Genomic DNA, 22,902 nt, shown 5'->3' on the forward strand with positions numbered 1-22,902 from the left:
CAGAGCATGATGAATTTGCCTTATTATTGACGTTTTGATTATCCAAGCGTAACCTAATGAAAGGATTGTTGACTATAACCCCAAGAAGACATAAATAGACATTTTACATTTCCATAGAGGCTCCTTCCGTATAACTGTGAAAAGTTGGACAGTTTTATGTACTATTTGAATGAGAGGCTCTGCATCTCATCTGATTTCGGCCTTCTGTGCATAATTTCTATACTTTTGGGCCATGGGAAAACTCTGTATGGAATCCTTTTCCACACCAGAATAGGTAGTGAAACACACTGTTATTGGGTAAGAACATGTTTCTTACCTGCACCCACGTTTATTATCCAGCATGGGTAGCTTTTTAGGTGAAAAGCTACTTGCGCCTTCTCCCTAATTCATATTGTAAGGTCCTGCCAATCTTTTCCAGTTTCCAAAAATGAACCAGAGGTGACTTTTCTGTAGATGAGCTGCTGATCTCATTGACCCCCAACAGAGTTGCGGGATCTAACGCAAAGCATGTCATACATCATTTCCTCAGGGCTTGTGATGAAGTTTCATGGTGACGATTGTTCTACAAACATGTGACTCTGCAAAAGGCTCTATGCTGTAGAGTTGTTGCCATAGGAGCCTCAACTTTCCGCCTTTCTTCTTGTTGACCACTAACCCCTCACACAGTAGGATATACACATCTATAGGGTTTCTATGCCATACCTGCTGTAAATCTTGATTTACTTTACTTTGTAATCCATTTAAAACGACCACTGTATGTTTCTGCTCATTCTGTGTTTCAGATGCATTTGAAAAAGATACAGGAAAGAAAGCAAAACTTTTGAATGTGCTAGTTCAACTCCGAAAGTGTGTGGATCATCCATACCTGTTTGATGGTAAGTTTCACTTGCATATGTATGACGTAACTGATATGAATGGCCTGAACTTTCATCAAGCTAGACCCATAAAAAGCACCATGTGAGACAAAGAAGAGGAGTACCACCTTCCTAAACATTTAGAGTTTTTAGAAAAGTGTTTTGTTGTGACTCAAATGTAGGGTAGTTGTGCATTATGAAGCGCTTCTGCTCCGCAGTTATCTGTAAATATAGAACATATTTGATAGAAACAGTTACTCCTTTTTGTGTGCTCTGCAATCCTTTTTATCAATACTGTGTCCTTAAAGTCTATAGCAGTTTGTTTGCTGATAAAATATTTGACATGTTTGCCAAATTAACATTGTTCTTGTTTTCCAGAAGCACTCTGAATCATTGCATATTAAACAGTTTATCTCATAGATGCATTGTAAACAAAAAACAATTGCCTTTTGTTCTTCACTGCTGTAGGCTCTTTTAACTATTTTGCTTGAGACTCAAAATTCAAGCCAGACCTATTGCCTTTGCCAATATTTGTTATTAATTTCAATTGCTTTACACAGATTTATGAACGATTAAGATAAAACTGACTTGTGCAGGTTGTTTCAAGCTTTTGTGAAGCATCGTATTGCTATGCATGGTTCTAATGTGACCATTTAAATATGTTACAGATACATTTCCAGTTTGAAAAGAAAAATATTTAACCAAACTGCGCAAGTCTTGGTACTGTGATTGACTCTACAGTTTTAGACGGTTTCTCAGACTAGTTATCCTACATGTGCTGTCAGTCTTCTGATCCACTCCTCTTGTTGTGCTAATATGAAAAAAGAAAACTGATATCTTTTCCCAAGCAAACATGTATATAAGAAATACTTTTTTTCCTAAATCTTTTTATTGAAGCAGTGCGATATAGAATGTATATCAGCAAATGGGCCCTGTGAAACACTTAAACTAATTTTATATTATCTTCATCCCATGGGTAAACACTGTTGTAGTATCTCATCAAGGAGTGGGCAGGAGATGCAAGGAATCCACAAATGACTCTTCATGCTTCAAACTCTTACCTGCAAGCTTTTTATGGTTCAATCATGTTCTTTCTGGGGTTTGTCAACATACTCTAATTCAGCAATCACTGATCAACATTTGTTCACCATTTTCTAGTAAATAAGTCATCTTATCTTGCTCATGCATGGATTCTTCAGGAATTGTACACTATTGCCCTCGATTTACCTTTCCTTGGCTGATAAGCCTCCATCCCACTCCTGATCGGCAGCCCTCTTCAAAATCATATCTCTGTTTCATTTGCTGGTCAGCAATTCCAAGGGGGCGTTGTAGCATTCAGTCTGCAAACTCAGTATTCCTTGGCCAAAAAATTATTGACGCGTGTGGTCCATCCATTGAATCTTACAAAAGCTCTACTGCAGAGGTTGGAAAGGGATGGAGTTGGGGACGGTGTTTTAAGTAACAGCCTCATCTGTATATAAAGGTCAACATGCTTCTGTCCCTTAAGAGGAAGCCTGTAGGTCAAGGTACTTCCTGCAGGACCCCACAGACACTTTGTTCTACACTAATTTCCAATTCTCTACCCATTGTTATGGTTGACGTGGGTGAAAGGACGTGAAGATTTAAAACCTTTTACACCAGCGGAGTGCAGGGTTGACTTGTGCCTGGATGTTTCTGAAGACTGAGCTTGTTAATATAATGTATAGAGGGCTGGCAAGCTAATCATGTCCTTGTTTGAGAATAGTATACGTTCTGATGCTGCTTAGACCATCTGTTGTCTGCTGGGTGTCACAGCTAAAGCCTCTAGTATCATCAAATGGCCCCACAGTTAGTCAGGGGTAGCAATGCCTGCTCTGCAGAGATAGAGAACGTTTTGTGAGATTCCCTTGCCATGCTGAAGAAGGACATGAATTTATACACGCTCCCTTAAGGGGCTGAAGAAGGACAGGAATGTATACACGCTCCCTTAAGGGTATAAATGCAGGCCAGCAGATGGACCCAGTGCTTGGCTTCCAGAAACTTCACCCTTGAGACCACGCCCACTTCCTGTTCCTTCGTGGAGATCATCCTTGCTGTGGCTGAAACCTGTTTTTCTGTGGCGGTATTAAATCCTATTTCTTTTGGGCTGCCAATCCTTTTTGTTCCTTTTCTTTTGCCAGCTGGCACGCTACCGCTCCCTGATTATTTTTGTGGATGGAGCGTTTGCCTGTTATTGCGCAGTAGCGCTAAAGGTATTTAATGAGCAGCACCTATTTTTTATTTTTTTATTTATTTGAGCAGTGTGTGACTCCGCGGCTGCGTTTGAAGGTAATTCGCGGCCGCGTTCTTTTTCTTGCTGCAACCACGGTTGCGTATATATCTAATGCGCGACCATGTTTATTAAAGTAGCACCTCTCTGATTATTTTTTGGCTTAAAGGCCAATTCATGAACATTTCTGGCCCCAATATCAAGTGGCAACATTGGGCTGAATAAACACCCCCGAAATAAAAGGCCATTTGGGAAATTGAACCATTCTCCAGCTTTTTTATTTTGTGCCAAAGTCCTTATGTTTGGAATTCTCCATGTGTTCTCAGTAATAGACTGTGAATGCTCTTAAGAGGCCTACAAATTTGTAAAGTCAGACTTTTTGTGGAATTTACGCCTTTAAACATGTTTGGACATTGAAAGCAAACCTTTGTGGATTGATCTGCCTCTTCTTCTTCGATCTTCTACGGACTGTGAAGGAAATATCTGATGTGCCTGATTTAGCTTGTTCTTCGAAACACTCACAAAGTTCATACGTTCCTTATCAAATCTGGCTGGTAAGTGGAACAACTGTCTCTGCAGGACAGGCATAATATCCTTACAAAGTTTTTGAGATTTACATAAGGGGATAGAATTTCATTTGGGGCATTTCTTGTTTTCTCTCCTAGGACACTCATTTGAATTCGCTTTCCTTGAACCGTTTGGGGATTCAGAAGAGGCTACCTGTGTTGGATATCATTCCCCGCATCTCCCTGGGCTAGCCTTCCTGTATAAGAGAATCTCTTTTCCATATCAGGGGGGCTGTCTTTGGGGAGTGTTGAGAGCTTTCTCCGTTCCCGTGGACTGGGCATTACTTCAGGTCAGTGGATCTGGCGACACTGGGCTTCACTCCTCAAGTGACTGTGACCAGAGAAGCCGAGGCCAGAGGATAACAGACGGGCTAATCGGCAACAGAAACTCAGCTTCTTTGCTACTATTATGGCTGGAGGAATGACTGGACAGTTGTAGAACTGTTAGGAATAGCTTAACTTGTGTTGCTGCTTAGCCTCTCTGTTGTCTGCTGGCCTCCATTTTAACTGTCACAGCGACTGGGGTAATGGATGCCAGTAGCTAACAGGTGGGGTAAAAAGCAACATAAGAGTCCGAAACATGCTGACCTTTATGTAGAGATGAGACAGGTACCTAACAACCCCTCTGCCCTACTCTGTTTAAATTAGTGAGACATTAAGTAAAATACCTTTGTCCCTTTACATACAGTTTTAATTGTTGTAGGCCAACCAGGGGATCAAAAACCACATGTTCAGAAGAAAACATTCCAGATACAACTTCAGCTATCAAACTCACACATATACAACCACGCACAAAAGAGCTCTTAGTGAGACTGCCAACAACAGGATTATTTGTAGGCAAGGAGCGACCCCAATGATGAAGCTTGCCACGTAGCATGGGAGAGGGGTCAGAGTTCTTTCTCATACTACACTCAAGCAGAGGGAATTATCAATAGAAGTGAGCCTTCAACTGCCTTTTAGAGGATATCTAAAGACATCAAAGGTTTCTAGGCCAGTAGACCAGCAGAGTGTGTTTCATTGAGAGAGGTCCATGTCCTGGCTCCCCAGCTGTCAGAGAAAAGTATAAACCAATCACCACCATTGTTATTGTTGAGCTCCTCTAGATGGCTATTTTTAGATTTAACTGAGAGTCCGCCTTTATATAGTACTAATGTCAAACTAATTTCTGTTTCAGGTGTTGAACCGGAACCTTTCGAAATTGGAGAGCACCTTGTGGACGCTAGTGGGAAGCTTTATTTGTTAGATACAATTTTGGCTTTCTTGTATGCTGGGTATGTAGTCGTTTTGTTGTTTATTGTAATAGATATATATATAAAACCTCATTTTGTTTTTAATTTATTGGTGCCTTAGGCACAATTTTTTCATGTTTGACTAAAAAGTTTACCAGCAACTCAGAGGTGTGGCCATGGGGGCCTGCTTCTCGCCTAGTTATGCATGTTGGCTGGTGGGAGGAGTGGGTTCTCATGGTCAAACACTCAAGGGCATTCAACAACAACATAGTGTCTTGGCTGCAATACATAGATGACGTTTTTTTAATTTGGCGAGGTGATGTGAATAGTGCAAAAGCGTTCATTGATGAGATTAACACCAACGATCTCAACTTAGAATTCAATGCCAACATCAGTGCTACCTCTGTCGAATTTCTGGACGTCCAGTTGTACAGCGCTATTGGTACTCTGCACTCTAAACTCCATAGAAAGCCTACTGCGGGTAATTATGCGGGTAATTCAACACTGCATGCCTCAAGTTTTCATCCAAGGCACCTCATTGCTAGCATTCCATATGGGGAAATGCTACGGTTAGCTAGGATATGCAGTAATCAAGAAGACCTTCATGAGTGCCAGAGCGAGGTGGCCAAAAGATTCAGGGCACGTGGTTACTCAGCAGCTGCCATACGTAAAGCCATGGACAGAGCTAACGCCCTCCCCAGAGAAGATCTGTTGGTAATGAATCCCGTTCCTGACAACAGTATTAGTGCAGTGAATCAAAACAAGGAGCTGTAGAGGGAAGATGTGCCAGAACACCCTCCAATCAAATACTATTTAAACAAACAAGAACTGGCACCATGTAGCACATATTATTTTGTGTACTCTGGACTGGGAGGAGGAAAGACACATTTATCAAAAACCTCCATCACCTATCTAATCATATGGTATAACCCCATCCAGTGTGCCACCAATACTTAAAACTTCAAAACGACAGAAAAGATAGAGACAAGAAAGTGAATAGTCAGTCCTCAAAGTAATTTAACAGCTTATCTCACTCCACACACACGCTCCTTCTTTAAGAGCTAGATGACAAAAAATATGTGTAAAGGAAGAGAAAGTATCTCACGGGCGCACCACCAGAGGAGCTACTGGTAGGTTCTCACCAGCTTGCCCACGTTTGTTTCATCATTGATGACTTTCTCATGAGAAAAAAGTGATGGGTCCAGTGCAAAGAGAAAAACGAACACAACAAATAAATGTGCACCGTGCAAACAGAGACTAAGGTGTCTCAAAATCATAACCTCCCAGTCCAGAGTACACAAAATAATATGTGCTACATGGTGCCAGTTCTTGTTTGTTTAAACAGTATTAGTGCAGCCAACATTCTAGCTGAGCCCAACAACACAGTCACCACTAGACTCATTATAACCCACAACACTGAAGAAAGAGCAATTAGGGCAGCCATTAATAAACATTGGGGCATCATTAAATCAGACCCGACACTGGGACCATTAGTGGCCAAACAACCTGACATAACTGACAGGAGAGCCTTCTCAATGCGTGATGGCGTTAGTCAGGAACAGTCCTGAAATTTCTACCACGCAGAATTGGTTGGCCGATAGAAAAGGTTTTGTCAAATGTCACAGTTGCAGGGCGTGCAAATTTGGCAAAAATATCACGCAGTTGGACTCCACTTTCAGGCATGCTCCACTTCTAATTAAATACAGGTTAACATGCAGAACTGACTTTGCTGTGTACGTTCTTGAATGCAAATGTGGGTTACGCTACATTGGGAGTACAAAGTTACAGGTACACCTACGGATCCTCCAGCACCTTAGGGTGATCGTCAACAGTGATCCGACGTACCCCGTAGCCAGACATTTCAAGGAGGTGCATAATAACAACTTAGAGCACCTCCGTTACTCAGTCATTGATTGTGTCCCAGCATTGAGGCATGGTGGCAATAGGGAGAGGCTTTTGAGGCAGCTTGAGAGCAAATATATCTTGCAATTTAACACCAAGGTGCCGGCCGGCCTTAATACTAGTGAAGATCTGCACCATTTCTTATGATAGTGACAAGTGTGCCAGCATTGTCATACCTGTATAATTAGTCTCATCTAGATAGGTCTGATACATCTCACCACTACACTTAGTTTGAGTTTGTTTTGTCTAGAACATACTTGGACCTGGGTGTAGTGCTCGGTAACTAAGACCTTTGCAATGTTCACATTAAGTTTGTTTTTCTTCACCTTGCTCTTAAGTATTTCTAATGTTAGCTTTGTATTAACTCTGTGGTTTCTTCGTATTTGGTTTTGTGACATATGCATCAAGTCGTAATTTCAGTCTGCGGTATGCATCTATTCCACGCATGTTCTTGTTTTCTCTTACAGGATTGATCCTTACGATATTTGTCTACTAGCACAATTGAGCTTATCTAGATTGATTTCAATTGCAAGTAATTTGCGTTTTGGTACATTAGTTTTATGCATTATGTCCGCATATATGCCATTTAATAATATATGTCAGTTTTTCATGTTCTTGAGGGGACACCATCACTACACGATCAAACACTGTATATTCATGCACTATGCATGCACGTCTGCCTCAAGTTGTACATGTACACCCCTTATTTTAAGCCTTACCCTCACTCACTCTTATTACTACATTTTCTCTAGTGGCGGTCAACCTTGCATTTAAGCATTTTAATTTCCTTCAGTCATCATGGCTGCATCTTAATATTCCTCATGCAGCTCCGCATCTCATTATCAATCCTATTACAGCTTGCACACCCGGAATTATACGGAACGACCACGGATCAACATTTGTTTGATCTATGCCCATCACACACATGTGGTTATTCTGTACGATACATGCACATTCCGACAGCGCTACGCGTTAGGGCATGTACGGCGGTCTTAGAAGATAAGGCGATTCATTCGCGCTTCCATGAGGTCAATTTGTTGGATTGTCCTCGTTTGGAACACGCGAGCTGCTCTATAAAAACCTTTACATGAGTTGTGGCTTGCACTTACTGTTTTATTGCACATGCGGACATCTCGCATACAGGAACCGATTTTGAAACACACGAGGGTTGAACATAGTCTGTTCACCATGTTGATGTATTTTCAGTATCTGTGATGTCATGTTGCTTGTCAGCAGTAAAGTAAGGATTTACCAACAGTCAGTACATGATGTAAAATGCCTTGTCATGTTGACTAACATGGAAAAAATACTTTCACTGAAAAAATACTAACACTGCCACTTGTATTTAAATGCACCATTTGCTATCAGCGCGCCATGGGAACAAGGCCGCATGTCTAGCGGCCGAAACGCGTCATCTGGACCCCTGATGTGTGATTAAACTACACTCTTCATTGAATATTGCCTATGGAGTCTGTATCCTGTGGTGCCCCGTTCCTGTGGATGGTTTTAACTCTTGGATTTCGTTGTGATATATATATATATATATCCGCCAGGGCAAACCTCTAGATCCCACAGGATACAATGAGTCACAAAGAGATAAAATATCCAAGAAAGAAGTGACTCAAACAGATAGATTCACCAAAGAACAAAAATATATTTCCACTACAACGTTTCAGCTTCCGCCTTCCTCAGGTAGTACAAGATGGTTTGCTCTGTGGCTGCACAGATGACAGCTGAATTTTCATAAAGCATGATGAGTGAAGATTCCATTTGGAATGTGGAATCAATGCAGTCCTGAGAGCTCTTGAGATATACAGTAATCAGGTTGTGTTGTCAGTAATGTTCAGTCCATCTTGATGCAGTGATTTTAAACGGTACATCCAGAAGTTTTCCCTGGAGTCCAGTAGTTCTTCCTTTGAAACATGTTCCACAGGGAAAATCTTCAAATCTGATAGTGAATGATCCACAAGGTTGGAATGATTGGCTACAAGCTGGTCAATTTTCTTATTAATTATTGCAGATTTGTGGTTCCTGAATCGTGTACGGAGGTCATTCACTGTTTGGCACTGAATCACATAAATAATGCTATCGAGGCAGTGCTTCTTTATTCAATTGATCCAGGCAACTCCTGGATTTTGACGAAAAGACAGTATCACCACCCCACAAACATGTCCAGTAACGCCCAGCGGGACCGCGAGGCGGAGGCCGAGGAACTATTTAGAATCTTGATGTCAGCTTCCACGAGACGCAAAGATGAGGGCATTAACTCAATCACGGATCCCAACCCTGATCTGAAGACATTATTGAAATCACTCGAGAAATGTCAACGGAGTGAAATGACTAAGTGGTGGGAGGAGATTTCACTGACCAAATATGTAGAATCTGGTCGGATCCCACGAGGTTTGAGGATCATGTTGGCACCCAACTTTGACAACATCCACCCAGAAATGCTGGTGGAGTGGGCGGATAACAATCTCAACGCGTCCATGAACGCAGTCAAAATTCTTATCAAAAATGCCCGAATCGATCGTGATGCGCTCATTAAGAAGATAGAAGAGATCAACGAACAACTTAATAAACAACCAGAAAAAGAAGAAATTCTTAAACAGAGAAAAGAAATTGAGGACAGGATCAGTAAACAACAAGAGAAAATCAAGTTGAGGAAACTACGCAAGTTTACCAGGGACAGAGAAGATTATGAGCTTGGGCAGATTTTCACTTTTGCTCGCCGCTATGATAGCGCAAGGACGCTCGGACAAACTGGCCACTACCACTCGTGAAGTATCTAACAGCAGTGAACAGTGCATGCCAATAGAATCAGATACAGGTGACTCTGTTTCCTTGACTAGTGGCAGTGGCAGCGAAGGCGAGGAAATGGTCCGGGGTTTCTCAAAGTCCAGCATCCTACAACCTGGTGAAGAGCTAAATTTTTTAGCCGAGGACCGCCGTCAGACCCTGAGGCCGCGGAATCCACAAGTATCCGCAGGGCAAAGCAAAACAAAAAACGCAATGCCAGAAGAAAGGCCCGCCGCGCAAAGAGGCAGAAAAACACAATGGCGACGACGCTAAATGGTAATAAAAACAACAACAACACCATAGTGAATCTTTCCAAGCTCGCGCTTACTGCCGCAGAGGTAAATATCCTATCTTTAGGTCTCTCGTATTGCGCTGGCAATAATTTCAACTACTGTAAAACTAGAGCGGATATGTTCAATTTCACAAGAAAGTTGAAATTAAAGAAATTTTTCACCATCAAAACTGGCAACAAAACGAATGCGGTCCCTCATGACAATATAACAACTTCCAATGAATACAATCTGGAAGTAGCCGATGCACAGTTACTCATCACCCTGGCAGATATAAATAATATGGACTCTGATTCCCTCAGTCAGCCAGTTGACACACTTCCCTCACAGGCCAGACTTGCATCAATCATTGGCACAGAACCATGTGCCGGGCTGTGTCCATTTAGAGGCAAATCAAACTTTATCCCTATGATGCCCAAGGACGCTATTGACATTTTTCAAGAGATGGTGACCAATGATTTAAAAAATCTCTATCGGGCCACAAGTTCTAACAGCAGGAGAATAAAACAACAGGATTTACAATATAAGAACTTGATTCAAAAATTGAATAATAATCCAGGCCTAGTAATTTGCATGTCTGACAAGGGGGGCAATGTAGTCATTTGGCCCAAGGAAGAATACAAAACTGAAGCCAAAAGGCAGCTTTCGGACATTGATTGCTACGAAAAAATCAGCATGAAAATCTACAATACTTCAAAGGAATCCCTGAAGAAAATGTTACATGCCTATAAAAGGCAGGGATTAATTTCAAGCTATGAATTCAATTTTCTTTACAATGAGTTTCCGATTATTCCCACGTTTTGCCTGATACCAAAAATCCACAAAGGAGTGAAGCCGGTACCAGGCAGACCCATTATCTCATCGATTGGGAGCATCAGTGAAAATGCGAGTAAGTATGTGGATTATTTTTTACAGCCATTAGTCCGTGATTTACCAATTTACGTTAAGGACACTGGTGACTTTATCAGGAAACTAGCTAGAATTCAATGGCGTGAGGATTTCTTGTTGGTGACTCTAGATATAGAGTCCTTGTATACTAGCATAGAGCACGATACAGGAATTGCTGCCATCAAACATTACTTGGACTGCAGACCCATCAAATTTTACAGTCATAATGCCATGCTTTTAGAACTTATTCACTGGGCATTGAATAACAACTATTTTATGTTTGAAAATGAATTGTTTTCCCAAAAGAGAGGAGTCGCCATGGGAGCTTGCTTCTCCCCCAGCTATGCCTGCTTGTATGTTGGCTGGTGGGAGGAGCAGGTCCTCATGGGAACCCATGCTAATGTGTTTAAATCCAAGATTGTACAGTGGTTAAGATACATTGACGATGTTTTTATGGTTTGGAAAGGTGATCGTGAAAGTGTGATACATTTTATTGAGGTTTTAAACAATAATACTTTTAATCTCAAATTTACTTTTAACATAGATAATACATCAGTTGAATTTTTAGACACCAGAATCACGATTGTTGAGAACCAAATAGAAACATGTCTGTATAGAAAACCCACCGCTGGCAACTCTATCTTACACGCTAGCAGTGCCCATCCACCACACCTCATAAAAAGTATCCCCTACGGGGAACTCCTCCGCATTAAACGTATTTGCAGTATACCGGAGGAGAGAGCAAAATGTTCAGAGGAGGCAATGAGTAGGATGAGGCAAAGAGGTTACTCTGAGGGGATCCTCAGGGAAGCCCTTGAGAAAGTGGAATCCATTCCCAGGGACACATTGCTTAAAGATAAATCAGTCAACACGAGCGAACACAAATCAGTTGATACACCTGATAACGCAATCTCCAATGTACCCCGTTTGATCACAACATTTAACAAACAGCACCATAAGATCAGGGCAATTGTCAATAAAAATTGGCCGATTGTGTTAACTGATGGTGTTCTGGCCCCAACGCTACCCCCCACACCAGTTCTGACGTTTAGAAGAGCCAGAACCATGAAAGGGGAGCTCATGAGACCAAACATTCTAAACCATGGTAGCTGTTCTTGGTTAAAACCCAAAAATGTTTTTTTTAAATGCACCAGTTGTAGAGCGTGCAAATTTGGACAATACACTACTCAATATTCAGTCCCGTTCAGTGCTAACCCCAGACAAATCAAGGGCCACTTTACTTGTAGATCTGAATTCGTGGTTTATGTCCTTTTCTGTACATGTGGCTTGAATTACATAGGGAGCACCAAATTACAAGCCCATGTCAGAATCTTACAACATTTAAGGGCAATCGTGAATAACGACTCCAGCTACCCAGTAGCACGTCATTTCAGAAAACAACATAATAATGATCTCAGTTGCCTGAAATACTTTGTTGTCGACAGTGTCCCCGTACAGCGAAGAGGGGGCAACAGAGAGAAAGCTCTTAGACAACTCGAAACCAAATACATACTCGAGTTTGATAGCAAAGCACCCACAGGGCTAAATAACACTGAGGATTTACATAATTTTATTTGAGTACTATCATGCCACACGGTACAAAATATTCTTTTAACATTTCTGTAATATTTGATTGGGATCCGCAGCGTGTGTATTGGCAATCCTTCTGACTGAAGCCATCTCACGGACCAGTCCATTGATTTAACCTGTATCCTCACCAATTTTACAAATACTGTTTAACAATATTGTTTGAGAGCAGACTTCTTAGCCAGCCGTCTGAATTAATTTGTTCCTTCTATGTCTTTTTTGTTTTTTTGTTTTTGTCTTTCGAATTTAAAGGGGTACAGTTTAGGAAGTGAAGAAAAAAAGAATAAAAGAAAATACAAATTCCTTCCCCGAATGTTGGTGCGTTCCAGTTCTCTATAACTGATTAATCTTTCAGTCAGGCTCCTTTCATCCTTGTGTAAATTACAATTTAGGTGAAAGCAGCCCCATTGGACATGCCCAAACATCAAACTGAAGATCCATTATTCGAAAGATTAGGTGGTTTGCTGAACTCAATATGTATATGTCAATATGAAAACTTATACATACGATAATTGTTTTAATTCCTTTTTCCCTTTTTCTTGCTTTCCTTCCCCGCTTGTTTTGCTATCCTATAATTATTTGCACTTTCTTCACTTTTTGACCAGCTTTCATGATTTTTACATAGGCAATGGATTTTAAAGTACATAAGCAAATGATTTTAAAGCAATCTTGGGTTTCATGAAATGACTTTGTCATTAGACACAATTTTAACATTTTTTAAAAAGTTGTAAAGAATTCAGACCGTGCATCATTTATTATATGAATTAGGTTTATAATATAGCTGCTATGTGTGTATATATAATGCATTTGTTGCCATTTTGCACCACTGTTGCGTATTTTGCACCCTTGCATCCTTGCACTTTGAAGGCACATTTTGCATTTTAAAAAACAGGATTTGCACTAAAAAATCTGCGTATTTGCACAATCAATATTTGCACCTTAGATCTATGTAACCTATTGTGTATTTACATGGTCTGGACACACACATTTTTTCAATATGTTGAGTTAGTTCTAAACGGACATCATATCATCATATCACTGTGGAATTTTATGGACCCTTGCTGCTATAATATCTAATGTATTTGTACATATTGCATTTTTACATTTGCCATGCAGACCAGTGTATTTCTTCTATGTTTATTATCACTAGCATCACGAGGTCATAGAGTGCTCCAAAATATAAAGACTAATGAAGCGGCAATTACTTTACGTGATCAAGGCCATCTGGTGGCCGAAACGCATAATGGCGTGCTGTGTGGGTGCTGATTTTCATTAAATACCTGTGAAGCACGAGCTGGTGTCCGTGTGCTTCTTCCTCGCCGTCTGGAAGTGGGAGACAGCCTTTTGGAACTTATATATATATATATATATATATATATATATATATATATATATATATATATTCACTGAAAAAACCATGGGTTTCACACACGTTATAGTTAGGAATTCGCATTTAAAAAACCTTAGAAATTCAGTGAAAAAACCATAGGTTTAACACATGTTATAGTTAGCTGGACATTTTACTCGTAAAAAACCAATGAAATTCCCCCGTTGTAGTTAGTTCAGCTAACTATAACTCGCGCGCCCGCAATGCACTGCTGATGACGTCACATATTACATCACTCATGACATGGTCAGTGACATCACTCATGACATCACTGATGACATCTCAAATGACATCACTGATGACATCACTGATGACATCATCCAGTGAATGTGTGTTTTTCTGAAAATTAAATATGTTTTATATATGTATATCTCAATGTCGATGGAAGAATAAATGGGTATATAAGTGTCTAAATGGATGATTTTTATTTGAAAAATTGATTGTGTAACTGACTGATTAAGTGTATCATAGTGAATACATGGCTTAGTGAGTAATGTTTAAATATTTAAATATCTGTATCAGTCTCTCTCTTTGTGTATAAGTGGCTGCATGGGTTGGTGAGTAGCTACATGAGTGTCTATATAGGTTATTTGTTGGTTTTTTGAGTATCAGTGTCTGATGTCTGTATGGTTTGGTGGGGGGTATTACGTAGTGCATAGGTGCATGAATGAATGACTCAGTCTTTGTATGTGTTGAAGTCAGCATGTGTGCAGGACTCTATGGGTGCATGAGTGTGTGTATGGGTGTGTTAGTGAGTGATTGACTGTCTCTATAGTGTCTTTATGAGTAACTACATATGTTTTAAACTAGTATATGTGATTATTGGTGTATATAAGTGAGTATATGTGAGAGTGAGAGATTGAAAGAGTTCCTGAATGAATAAGTATGTGGTTCTATAAGTGATTGTTTAAAAGAGTAAGTATGTGTAAGTTTCCGTAAAAGTAAGTGTGGTGGTGTGTGTATAACTGTATATTTAAGTAAATGGATGTTTGATTCTTTATTAGCATGAGTGACTATGTGTGTGAGTAACTCCATGGATGAGTGGCATTGTGTAACAGGGTGTATAGGTGTATGAGTACATATGATGAGTGAGTACATGTATGAGTGACTGTATAGGACTGTTGGTGAATGAGTGGATGTGTATGTGAATCTTAGAATTACTGAAGAGGTTGTTGTAATTGGTATTGGTATGTCCATTGTTTTGAAAATGTTAGTTTGTATTTTTGAGCGTGTGTATCAAAGGTTATATTAGGGGAAGAGGAGCTCTGCCACTCTATCTCAAGGATGATGTCATCAGTGATGTCATCAGTGATGTCATTTGAGATGTCATCAGTGATGTCATGAGTGATGTCACTGACCATGTCATGAGTGATGTAATATGTGACGTCATCAGCAGTGCATTGCGGGCGCGCGAGTTATAGTTAGCTGAACTAACTATAACGGGGGAATTTCATTGGTTTTTTACGAGTAAAATGTCCAGCTAACTATAACATGTGTTAAACCTATGGTTTTTTCACTGAATTTCTAAGGTTTTTTAAATGCTAATTCCTAACTATAACGTGTGTGAAACCCATGGTTTTTTCAGTGAATTTGCAAGGTTTTTTAAATGCTAATTCCTAACTATAACGTGTGTGAAACCTATGGTTTTTTCAGTGAATTTGCAAGGTTTTTTAAATGCTAATCCCTAACTATATCGTTTTTGAAACCTTTGGTTTTTTCAGAGAATTTGTATGGTTTTTTATATGCTAAGTTATGTATTTTTAATTAAAGATATTTTTTTTTATTTAAATAAAATTACTTTATATTCATTTATATATTATCTGTATTTTTTTATAAATTATTTTTTTTAAAAATTCAATTTGGATATTTTTTTTATTTAATTTTTTAAATTATTTTATGTCCACTTTTTTTTTTTTTATAAATTCTTGGGGTGCGCGCTCTGAGCGCGCACCTAGTACTATTTCGTAACTTTTTTATGAATTCCGGCGTACGTTATTTACGTACGCAAATATACTTAATGGTGCGCGCTGGGAGCGTGCACCCAGTACGTATGCGTACGTACGTACGCATGCGTCCTACGCCCTCGACGCGGTTTACTTCCGCATACGCTAAAATTATGCGCAATAACGGTCGCGTATACGCGTGTTCAACGTATGCGCGCTAGGTACGCGTATATGACGTATGCACCTTCGCGTTTACGCGTTCGTGCATACGTCATCGCGGGGTGCGCGAACGGAGCTTGCGCAGTGCGCGCACCTCGGGTTTATACATAATAAAACAATATTTCTTATTGGTTATCATTACTTTCAGTTTCTAATTGTATCAATACCACACCCAATCCCCTCATGGTAAGTCATGTGATCAAGAATCTTCACTTTTGATTGGTTTGAAGTACTTTCTGTTCCAGATTCTTCCCAAACCACACCTACTCCCCTCATTATTAGTTCTGATTCCTTTGGAGAAGGAGCTATTCTGTTGTTGAGAGACAATGGCTGAACAGCAACCTACTTCAGACAGTGAGCAGGACACTCTTGAGAGGCAGAGGAACAGGAAGCAGAAAGACAGCTTTATATGGCAGTTTTTCACTTTTCCAGAGAATGAGAAAAAGGTAAATGCACCGAAAGTTACATGTGTACTTTGTAAAAAAGTCTTATCTCGTGGGAATCCTAACAAGAAATATTCTTTTAGCATTCACACTATGTTGAGACATGTTTACAAAATGCATCCAGTATCTTATCGTCGAGCTTCTGGAGAAAACCCTCCACCTGCTCAGCCGACGACATCAGCAGCAGCTCAGCCGAGCACATCTTCGGCAGCTCAGGGGAGCACTTCAGCTGCGATGGTGCCTTCACCTGTTTCTTTACCTCTTGTTGGTCCACCTTGTTTGGCGAGGTTGTCTACACGGTGCACTGATTGCGGTTCTCTTATTTCTGTGGGGGAGACCAGTCTTGATCTCCTTCAGAGAAAATTTGATGCGCATACGTGCACTAGGCCATAGATGTTTTTTCTTTTTTTGCGTTTTTCTCTTCCTGTTTCCCTCCATTAACTCAAGGGCTCTTTTAAGAGCCACTTATAAACTTAATCAAACAAATTTTGTTTTTAGAATTTTTTTTTGAAATTTTTTTGAGGTGCGCGCACCCTGCGCGCACCCATGTTTTTTTAAATTTTTTTTTTTTTTCGAGAGACTACAATTAAAAATTGAAAATGTGATTGTACAGAAGTACAAACCTCAAAACCCCACTCGCTTAAATGCGTTTTTTTTAAATTTTGTTTTATTAAGTTTTTTTTCGGGTGCGCGCTGGGTGCGCGCACTCGGCGATATTTTTTTACAAAATATTAACCTTTTTTTTTGCCCTACAAGGTCCTACTTTAACCCCCTTACAATGCCTACTGGGTCTATTTCTACCCACTCTGCCCCCTTTTCAAGTTCTCCCCCTTTGTTTATCACCCCCTCTTTATGCGATTGACAAAATGGCGGCCGCCGCTTCCTGATTTCCACCGATTCGAATGTTTACTAAGATCTAACAACCAATCAGAATTGCGCTCGCGCACGGCGAGGTGCGCGCACCCAGCGCGCACGGAGCGCGCTTATATATATATATATTGATTTAAAGGCTATTTTCTCAGAATCTACTGAACAGATTTACACCAAACCTACAAAAGGCACTTCCTTGACCTGGGGACTACAAAAGGCACTTCCTTGACCTGGGGACTTACATTTCTAGTAATTCTGTTCAGCCGTTCGGGCTGTAGCCCTGTCTAAAGGTCCTATGGAAAAATGCATGGGAAAAACGCGTTTTGGGACCCCCCTTTTATCTCAGCCCCTGCTTGACGAATCCCCCCGAGACTTTCAGGGTAGGAGCGGAGCGTAGCGCCCCACCTATTTTGAGAAATTCGCGAACATTCGTCGACCGGCGCCAAAGTTATTCCAAATAGAATGTTGCGGATTTCCTATGGAAAAGGGGTCCTAACTATAACTACCTACTGGCGACCGCCAGTAGGTAATATATATATATATATATATATAATATATAGTCAAATTCATACACTAATAACTCTTAATGAATGGTGTTGTAAGGAGGAAAAGAGGCCACCTAACATTTTTAAATAAACTTCAGTAATTCCACTATTGTGATAAACTCCCAAGCACCTTTGATTATATGCAAATATTCATAATTCAAGTCCAATAGTATTCCTGATTTTTATTATTTCAATCTTACGAAACAGATCCAAAGGCTTCTCGTAATCACAGGGCCATGTCTCTTTAAATCCACGTTAAGCTGCTGGGGGTCGCGTAACTAGTTAGCATGGACCACGACCCCCAACGTCTTAGTGTGGATTTGAAGATATGTGAGCTTCTGATTACAAGAAGCCTTTGGATCCGTTTCAGAAGATTGAAATAATACAATTCAGGAACACTATTGGACTTTCTTGCCGAATAGTTTACAATTTTCAAGGATGCTCAGGATATATATATATATATATTACCTACTGGCGGTCGCCAGTAGGTAGTTATAGTTAGGACCACGTTTCCATAGGAAAACCTCAACATTCTATTTTGAATAACTTTGGCGCCGGTCGACGAATCCTCGCGAATTTCTCAAAATAGGTGGGGCGCTACGCTCCGCTCCTACCCTGAAAGTCTCGGGGGGATTCGTCAAGCGGGGGCTGAGATAAAAGGGGGGTCCCAAAACGCGTTTTTCCCATGCATTTTTCCATAGGACCTTTAGAACGAGCTACAGCCCGAACGGCTGAACAGAATTACTAGAAATTTGGCAGAGAGGTAGTCCCTAGGTCAAGGAAGTGCCTTTTGTAGGTTTGGTGTAAATCTGTTCAGTAGATTCTGAGAAAATAGCCTTTAAATCAATATATATATCTGAGCCCGCTTACGGTACGCTTACCGTACGCTTACGGTAAGCGTACGGTGGCGTGCGCGAGCGCGATTCTGATTGGCTCTTAGATCTTAGTAAACATTCGAATCGGCAGAAACCAGGAAGCGGCGTCCGCCATTTTGTCTACCGCACTGAGTGTTATGTATCAAACATGATGGCCAAAAACATGTTACGGGGATGTTTTGACAACTCCCTCTCACATAGTCATGTTGAGGGAGTCCCCAAACATCCCCCAAGAGCAAAAACGGCATTATTTTTTTTTCGGCAATTTCGCGGGGTACGCTTACCGTACGCTTACCGTAAGCGTACGGTAAAAAAATAAAAATAAAAAAAACACTATCCACACTTTCTCCACCCCTTGTGCAAATGGTGGCCGAAGGCCACCATTTGTGCATGGCTTATCAGAGCACAGAAATTTCCCAAAAAATTTCAACAGATTACCTATCACAAGGAAGCGCATAATATGTCCTCCATGTGCGCACGGTGCGCGAAGCGCATCGTGCGTACATGGCCCATCTAGCGTAACGTGGGCACGGCACTAACTGCGTAAAGTGGGTGCGCGGTGCGCGAAGCGCACCGCGTGCTCACTGTGCGCGCACGGTGCGCGAAGCGCACCGTGCGCGCACGGAACGAACTGCGTTAAGTGGGCGCGCACGCCACGAATGGCGTAAAGTCACTTAGCATTTAAAAAACCGTACAAATTCACTGAAAAAACCATAGGTTTCACACACGTTATAGTTAGGAATTAGCATTTAAAAAACCTTGCAAATTCACTGAAAAAACCATAGGTTTCACACATGTTATAGTTAGCGGAAATTTTACTGATAAAAAACCAATGAAATTGCCCCGTTATAGTTAGTGCTGGCAACTATAACTCACGCGACCGCAATCTTCTGCTGATGACATATGTGTCTTTATGAAAAAAAAATATTTGTAATATATGTATAGCTAAAAATGTATGGAAGAAGACATGGGCAAATAAGTGTCTAAATACAGTATTAGCATCAGCAGAGGATTGCGGTCGCGTGAGTTATAGTTGCCAGCACTAACTATAACGGGGCAATTTCATTGGTTTTTTATCAGTAAAATTTCCGCTAACTATAACATGTGTGAAACCTATGGTTTTTTCAGTGAATATATATATATATATATATATATTACCTACTGGCGGTCGCCAGTAGGTAGTTATAGTTAGGACCTATTATCCATTGGAAAATCGTAACATTCTATTCCTAATAACTTTGGCGCTGGTTGACGAATTTTCGCAAATTTTTTAAAACAAATGGCCCGTTCCAGTCAGCTCCTATCCTGAAAGTTTGGGGGTGATTCGTCAAGCGGGGGCCGTGAAAAAAGGGGGGTCACAAAACGCGTTTTCCCCATGTTATTTCCTATAGGAAATTTTAGAGACGGCTACAGCCCGAACTACTGAATGGAATTACACCAAATTTTGCAAAAAGGTAGCCCTTCCGGTTCAGAAACCGTCCTTTTTTGTAAATGGTGTAAATCCGTGTAGTAGTTCCTGAGAAATTCCCCATAGGAAACTTTAGACACTGTTATAGCAAAAACTGCTGAACGGATTTACACCAAATTTGGCAAAAAGGTACTGCTTGGCTCAGAAAGCGACCTTTTTTAAAATACTGTAAATCCGTTCAGTAGTTTTTGAGAAATTAAGAAATAAAGATAGTGATATCTAGAGGCACGGAGGATTCGTGCACCCTCCCTATCACAAGCTTCATGCTAATTGGCTGTCAACACTTCAATCCAGGAAATGTTGGCAGCCATCTTGTGCCTCGGTAACCGAGGCACAAGAAAAGCGAAAAACAAACGCGCTTAACACGAAAATGGGGCTGGGTAGAAACACCCTGACCCCCTAGGCCTTCTCAGGGGGTCCCACAAGGACCCCCAGGGCCCCCCCCCCAATTTTTTCTTTTTTAAATCTCGGGATGCGCGGAGCGGCTCCCGCGCTTCGTTTAAATAAAGCTCCCGGGTGGGCTAGGTCCCACGCTTCGTTTAAATAAAGCCCCCGGGTGGGCCAGGTCCCAGGGGCAGAAAAAAAAGTGTGGGAGGGCCCCAATCCCCCCAAACTGCCCCGGGCACCACCACCCCCGGGGCTTTGCAGAAAGATTTGCGGGGGGCACACGGACCCCCCGCAGCCCCGGGGACCGCCACCCCCTGGGGTTTTGATTTTTTTCGTGGGGGGGCATCCAAGCCCCCCCCCAAGGCCCGGGGACCCACCCCCGGGGCTTTTATTGATAAATTTGCGGGGGCCACATGCCCCCCCCGCTGCCCCGGGGACAGCCACCCCCGGGGCTCTAACTAATAAAATTGGGGGGTCCGTGACGGACCCCCAAGCCCAGGGGACCACCACCACCAAATGGTGGGAGGTGGGCCGCGCGGCCCCCTCCTGGAGCCATTGATGGCCCTGGGGACCGCCACCCCGCAGGGCCGGCTCCTGCAGTGTCCCGGGGTGCCCACCCCCGGGACACTGCTGTTTGCTATGGCAGGGCGGGAGTCTCACAGCTCCCGCTCTGTCATAGCAAACTCTGCTTTGGTTTTTGGAAGAGAGAGCAGGGAAACCTGCTCTCTCTTCCAAAAACCAAAGCCGATTGCTTTTCCACAGGGGGAGCTGCATCTTAGCAGCCCCCCATGTGGAAAAGCAATGCCGGCTCCCGCAGGAGGCGGGGAGCCGGCGGGGCCCTGGGGAGATTGGGGACCCCTCCACGGTCCCCAACGGAGAGGGCCAGCCATGGGGGATTGGGTCCCTGGGGGCTACATGTGGCCCGGGAGGGGGGCCACGCAGCCCCCCTCCTCAAAAAAACAAAATCCAACAAATAAAACAAAGACCGGCCCGGGGGATGGGGTCCCCGGGGCCATAAATGGCCTGAGAAGGGGGGCAACGCAGCCCCCCTCCAAATAAATAAATAAAAAAAACTGGCGCGTTTGCAGATGGGGATCTAATTCCCCTTGAATACTGGGGGTCCCTGGGGGCCACCTAGACCACCAGGTACCTCCAGTATGTGCCAGGGAGTTGCGTTGCAGAGAGGTGTTCAGAGGTCATGCCCCTTTTTACACCTCTCTACAACGCAGCTCTGTGGCGCTTAATGGAGGTACCTGGTGGGCTAGTTGCACCCCAGGGACCCTCAGGATTCAAGGGGAGTTAATCCCCCAAATTAAAACGCGCCACAGGGCGCGTTTGCACAGTGGAGAAGGGAGGGGGCTGGGCCTGAGGTGACATGTGTGCAAACACGCCCTGTGGCGCGTTTTAAGTTGGGGAATTAATTCCTCTTCAATCCGGAGGTCCCCTGGGGGCCAACTAGCCCACCAGGTACCTCCAGTAAGCGCCACGGAGCTGTGTTGCAGAGTGTTGTAAAAAGGGGCGTGGCCTCTGAATACCTTTCTGCAATGCAGCTCCCTGGCGCATACTGGAGGTACCTTGTGGGGAGTTGGCCCCCAGGGGACCACAGGATTGAAGAGAAATTAATTCCCCAACTTAAAACGCGCCACAGGGCGTGTTTGCACAGGTCACTTCAGGCCCCTCCCCCTTCCTTCACCATTGTACAAATATGCCTCTAAAATCAGCCAAACTACGAATTCCGATTTACTCACCTGTAATCAGGAGAGAACCCAGTGCTGCATCTTTTAGCCCAGCACTGACCCTGAAAAGTAATTCTAAGCGTACTTACCAGTAACTTGTATTTCCTTCCATAGGAATCCATTGTGTGGCTTTCACCAGAAAATTTTCAAAGTGTCCATTTTTGAAACGTACAACTATTCCTCTAAAGTAAGCCGAACTAGGAATTCCGATTTACTCACCTGTTATCAGGAGAGAACCCAGGGCTGCATCTTTTAGCCCAGCACTGACCCTGAAAAGTAATTCTAAGCGTACTTACCAGTAACTTGTATTTCCTTCCATAGGAATCCATTGTGTGGTTTTCACCAGAAAAGTTTCTAAGTGTCTATTTTCACAAACTAAAAATATTCCTAAAAAATCGTCTGTATGACTTAAACACATTCTTTCAACTGTTTACAGGAGGTTGGCCAGTGCTGGATCCAGGATCCACCACTGAGTAAGAAAAAGTAACGATAACACTACTTACCTGCTAAGTGAATTTTCTGCCATAGGATAACATTGGTGATTCTATGTGAAAAAATTTCCAAGTGTCAACTTTCAAAATATGATAATATTCCTTAAAAATCACTACTGTAACCAAAGCGCTTTTACTCAACTTTTTACAGGAGATGTCCAAGGACTGAATCTAGGAT

General features: G+C 42.0%; 1 protein-coding gene across 2 annotated transcripts in view; it reads left to right on the forward strand.

The window, feature by feature from the left end:
* CHD1L (chromodomain helicase DNA binding protein 1 like) overlaps window positions 1-22,902 on the forward strand; it is a 251,044-nt gene that overhangs the window by 49,892 nt on the left and 178,250 nt on the right. For both annotated transcript variants that reach the window (XM_085623001.1, XM_085623002.1), the window contains exons 9-10: window positions 783-875; window positions 4,843-4,939. In XM_085623001.1, the coding sequence (XP_085479127.1) occupies window positions 783-875; window positions 4,843-4,939 (190 nt within the window). The remainder of the gene's footprint in view (window positions 1-782; window positions 876-4,842; window positions 4,940-22,902) is intronic.

The sequence above is a fragment of the Triturus cristatus genome, chromosome 8 (assembly GCF_964204655.1).
Source record: "Triturus cristatus chromosome 8, aTriCri1.1, whole genome shotgun sequence".
In the NCBI taxonomy this organism is placed as follows: domain Eukaryota; kingdom Metazoa; phylum Chordata; class Amphibia; order Caudata; family Salamandridae; genus Triturus; species Triturus cristatus.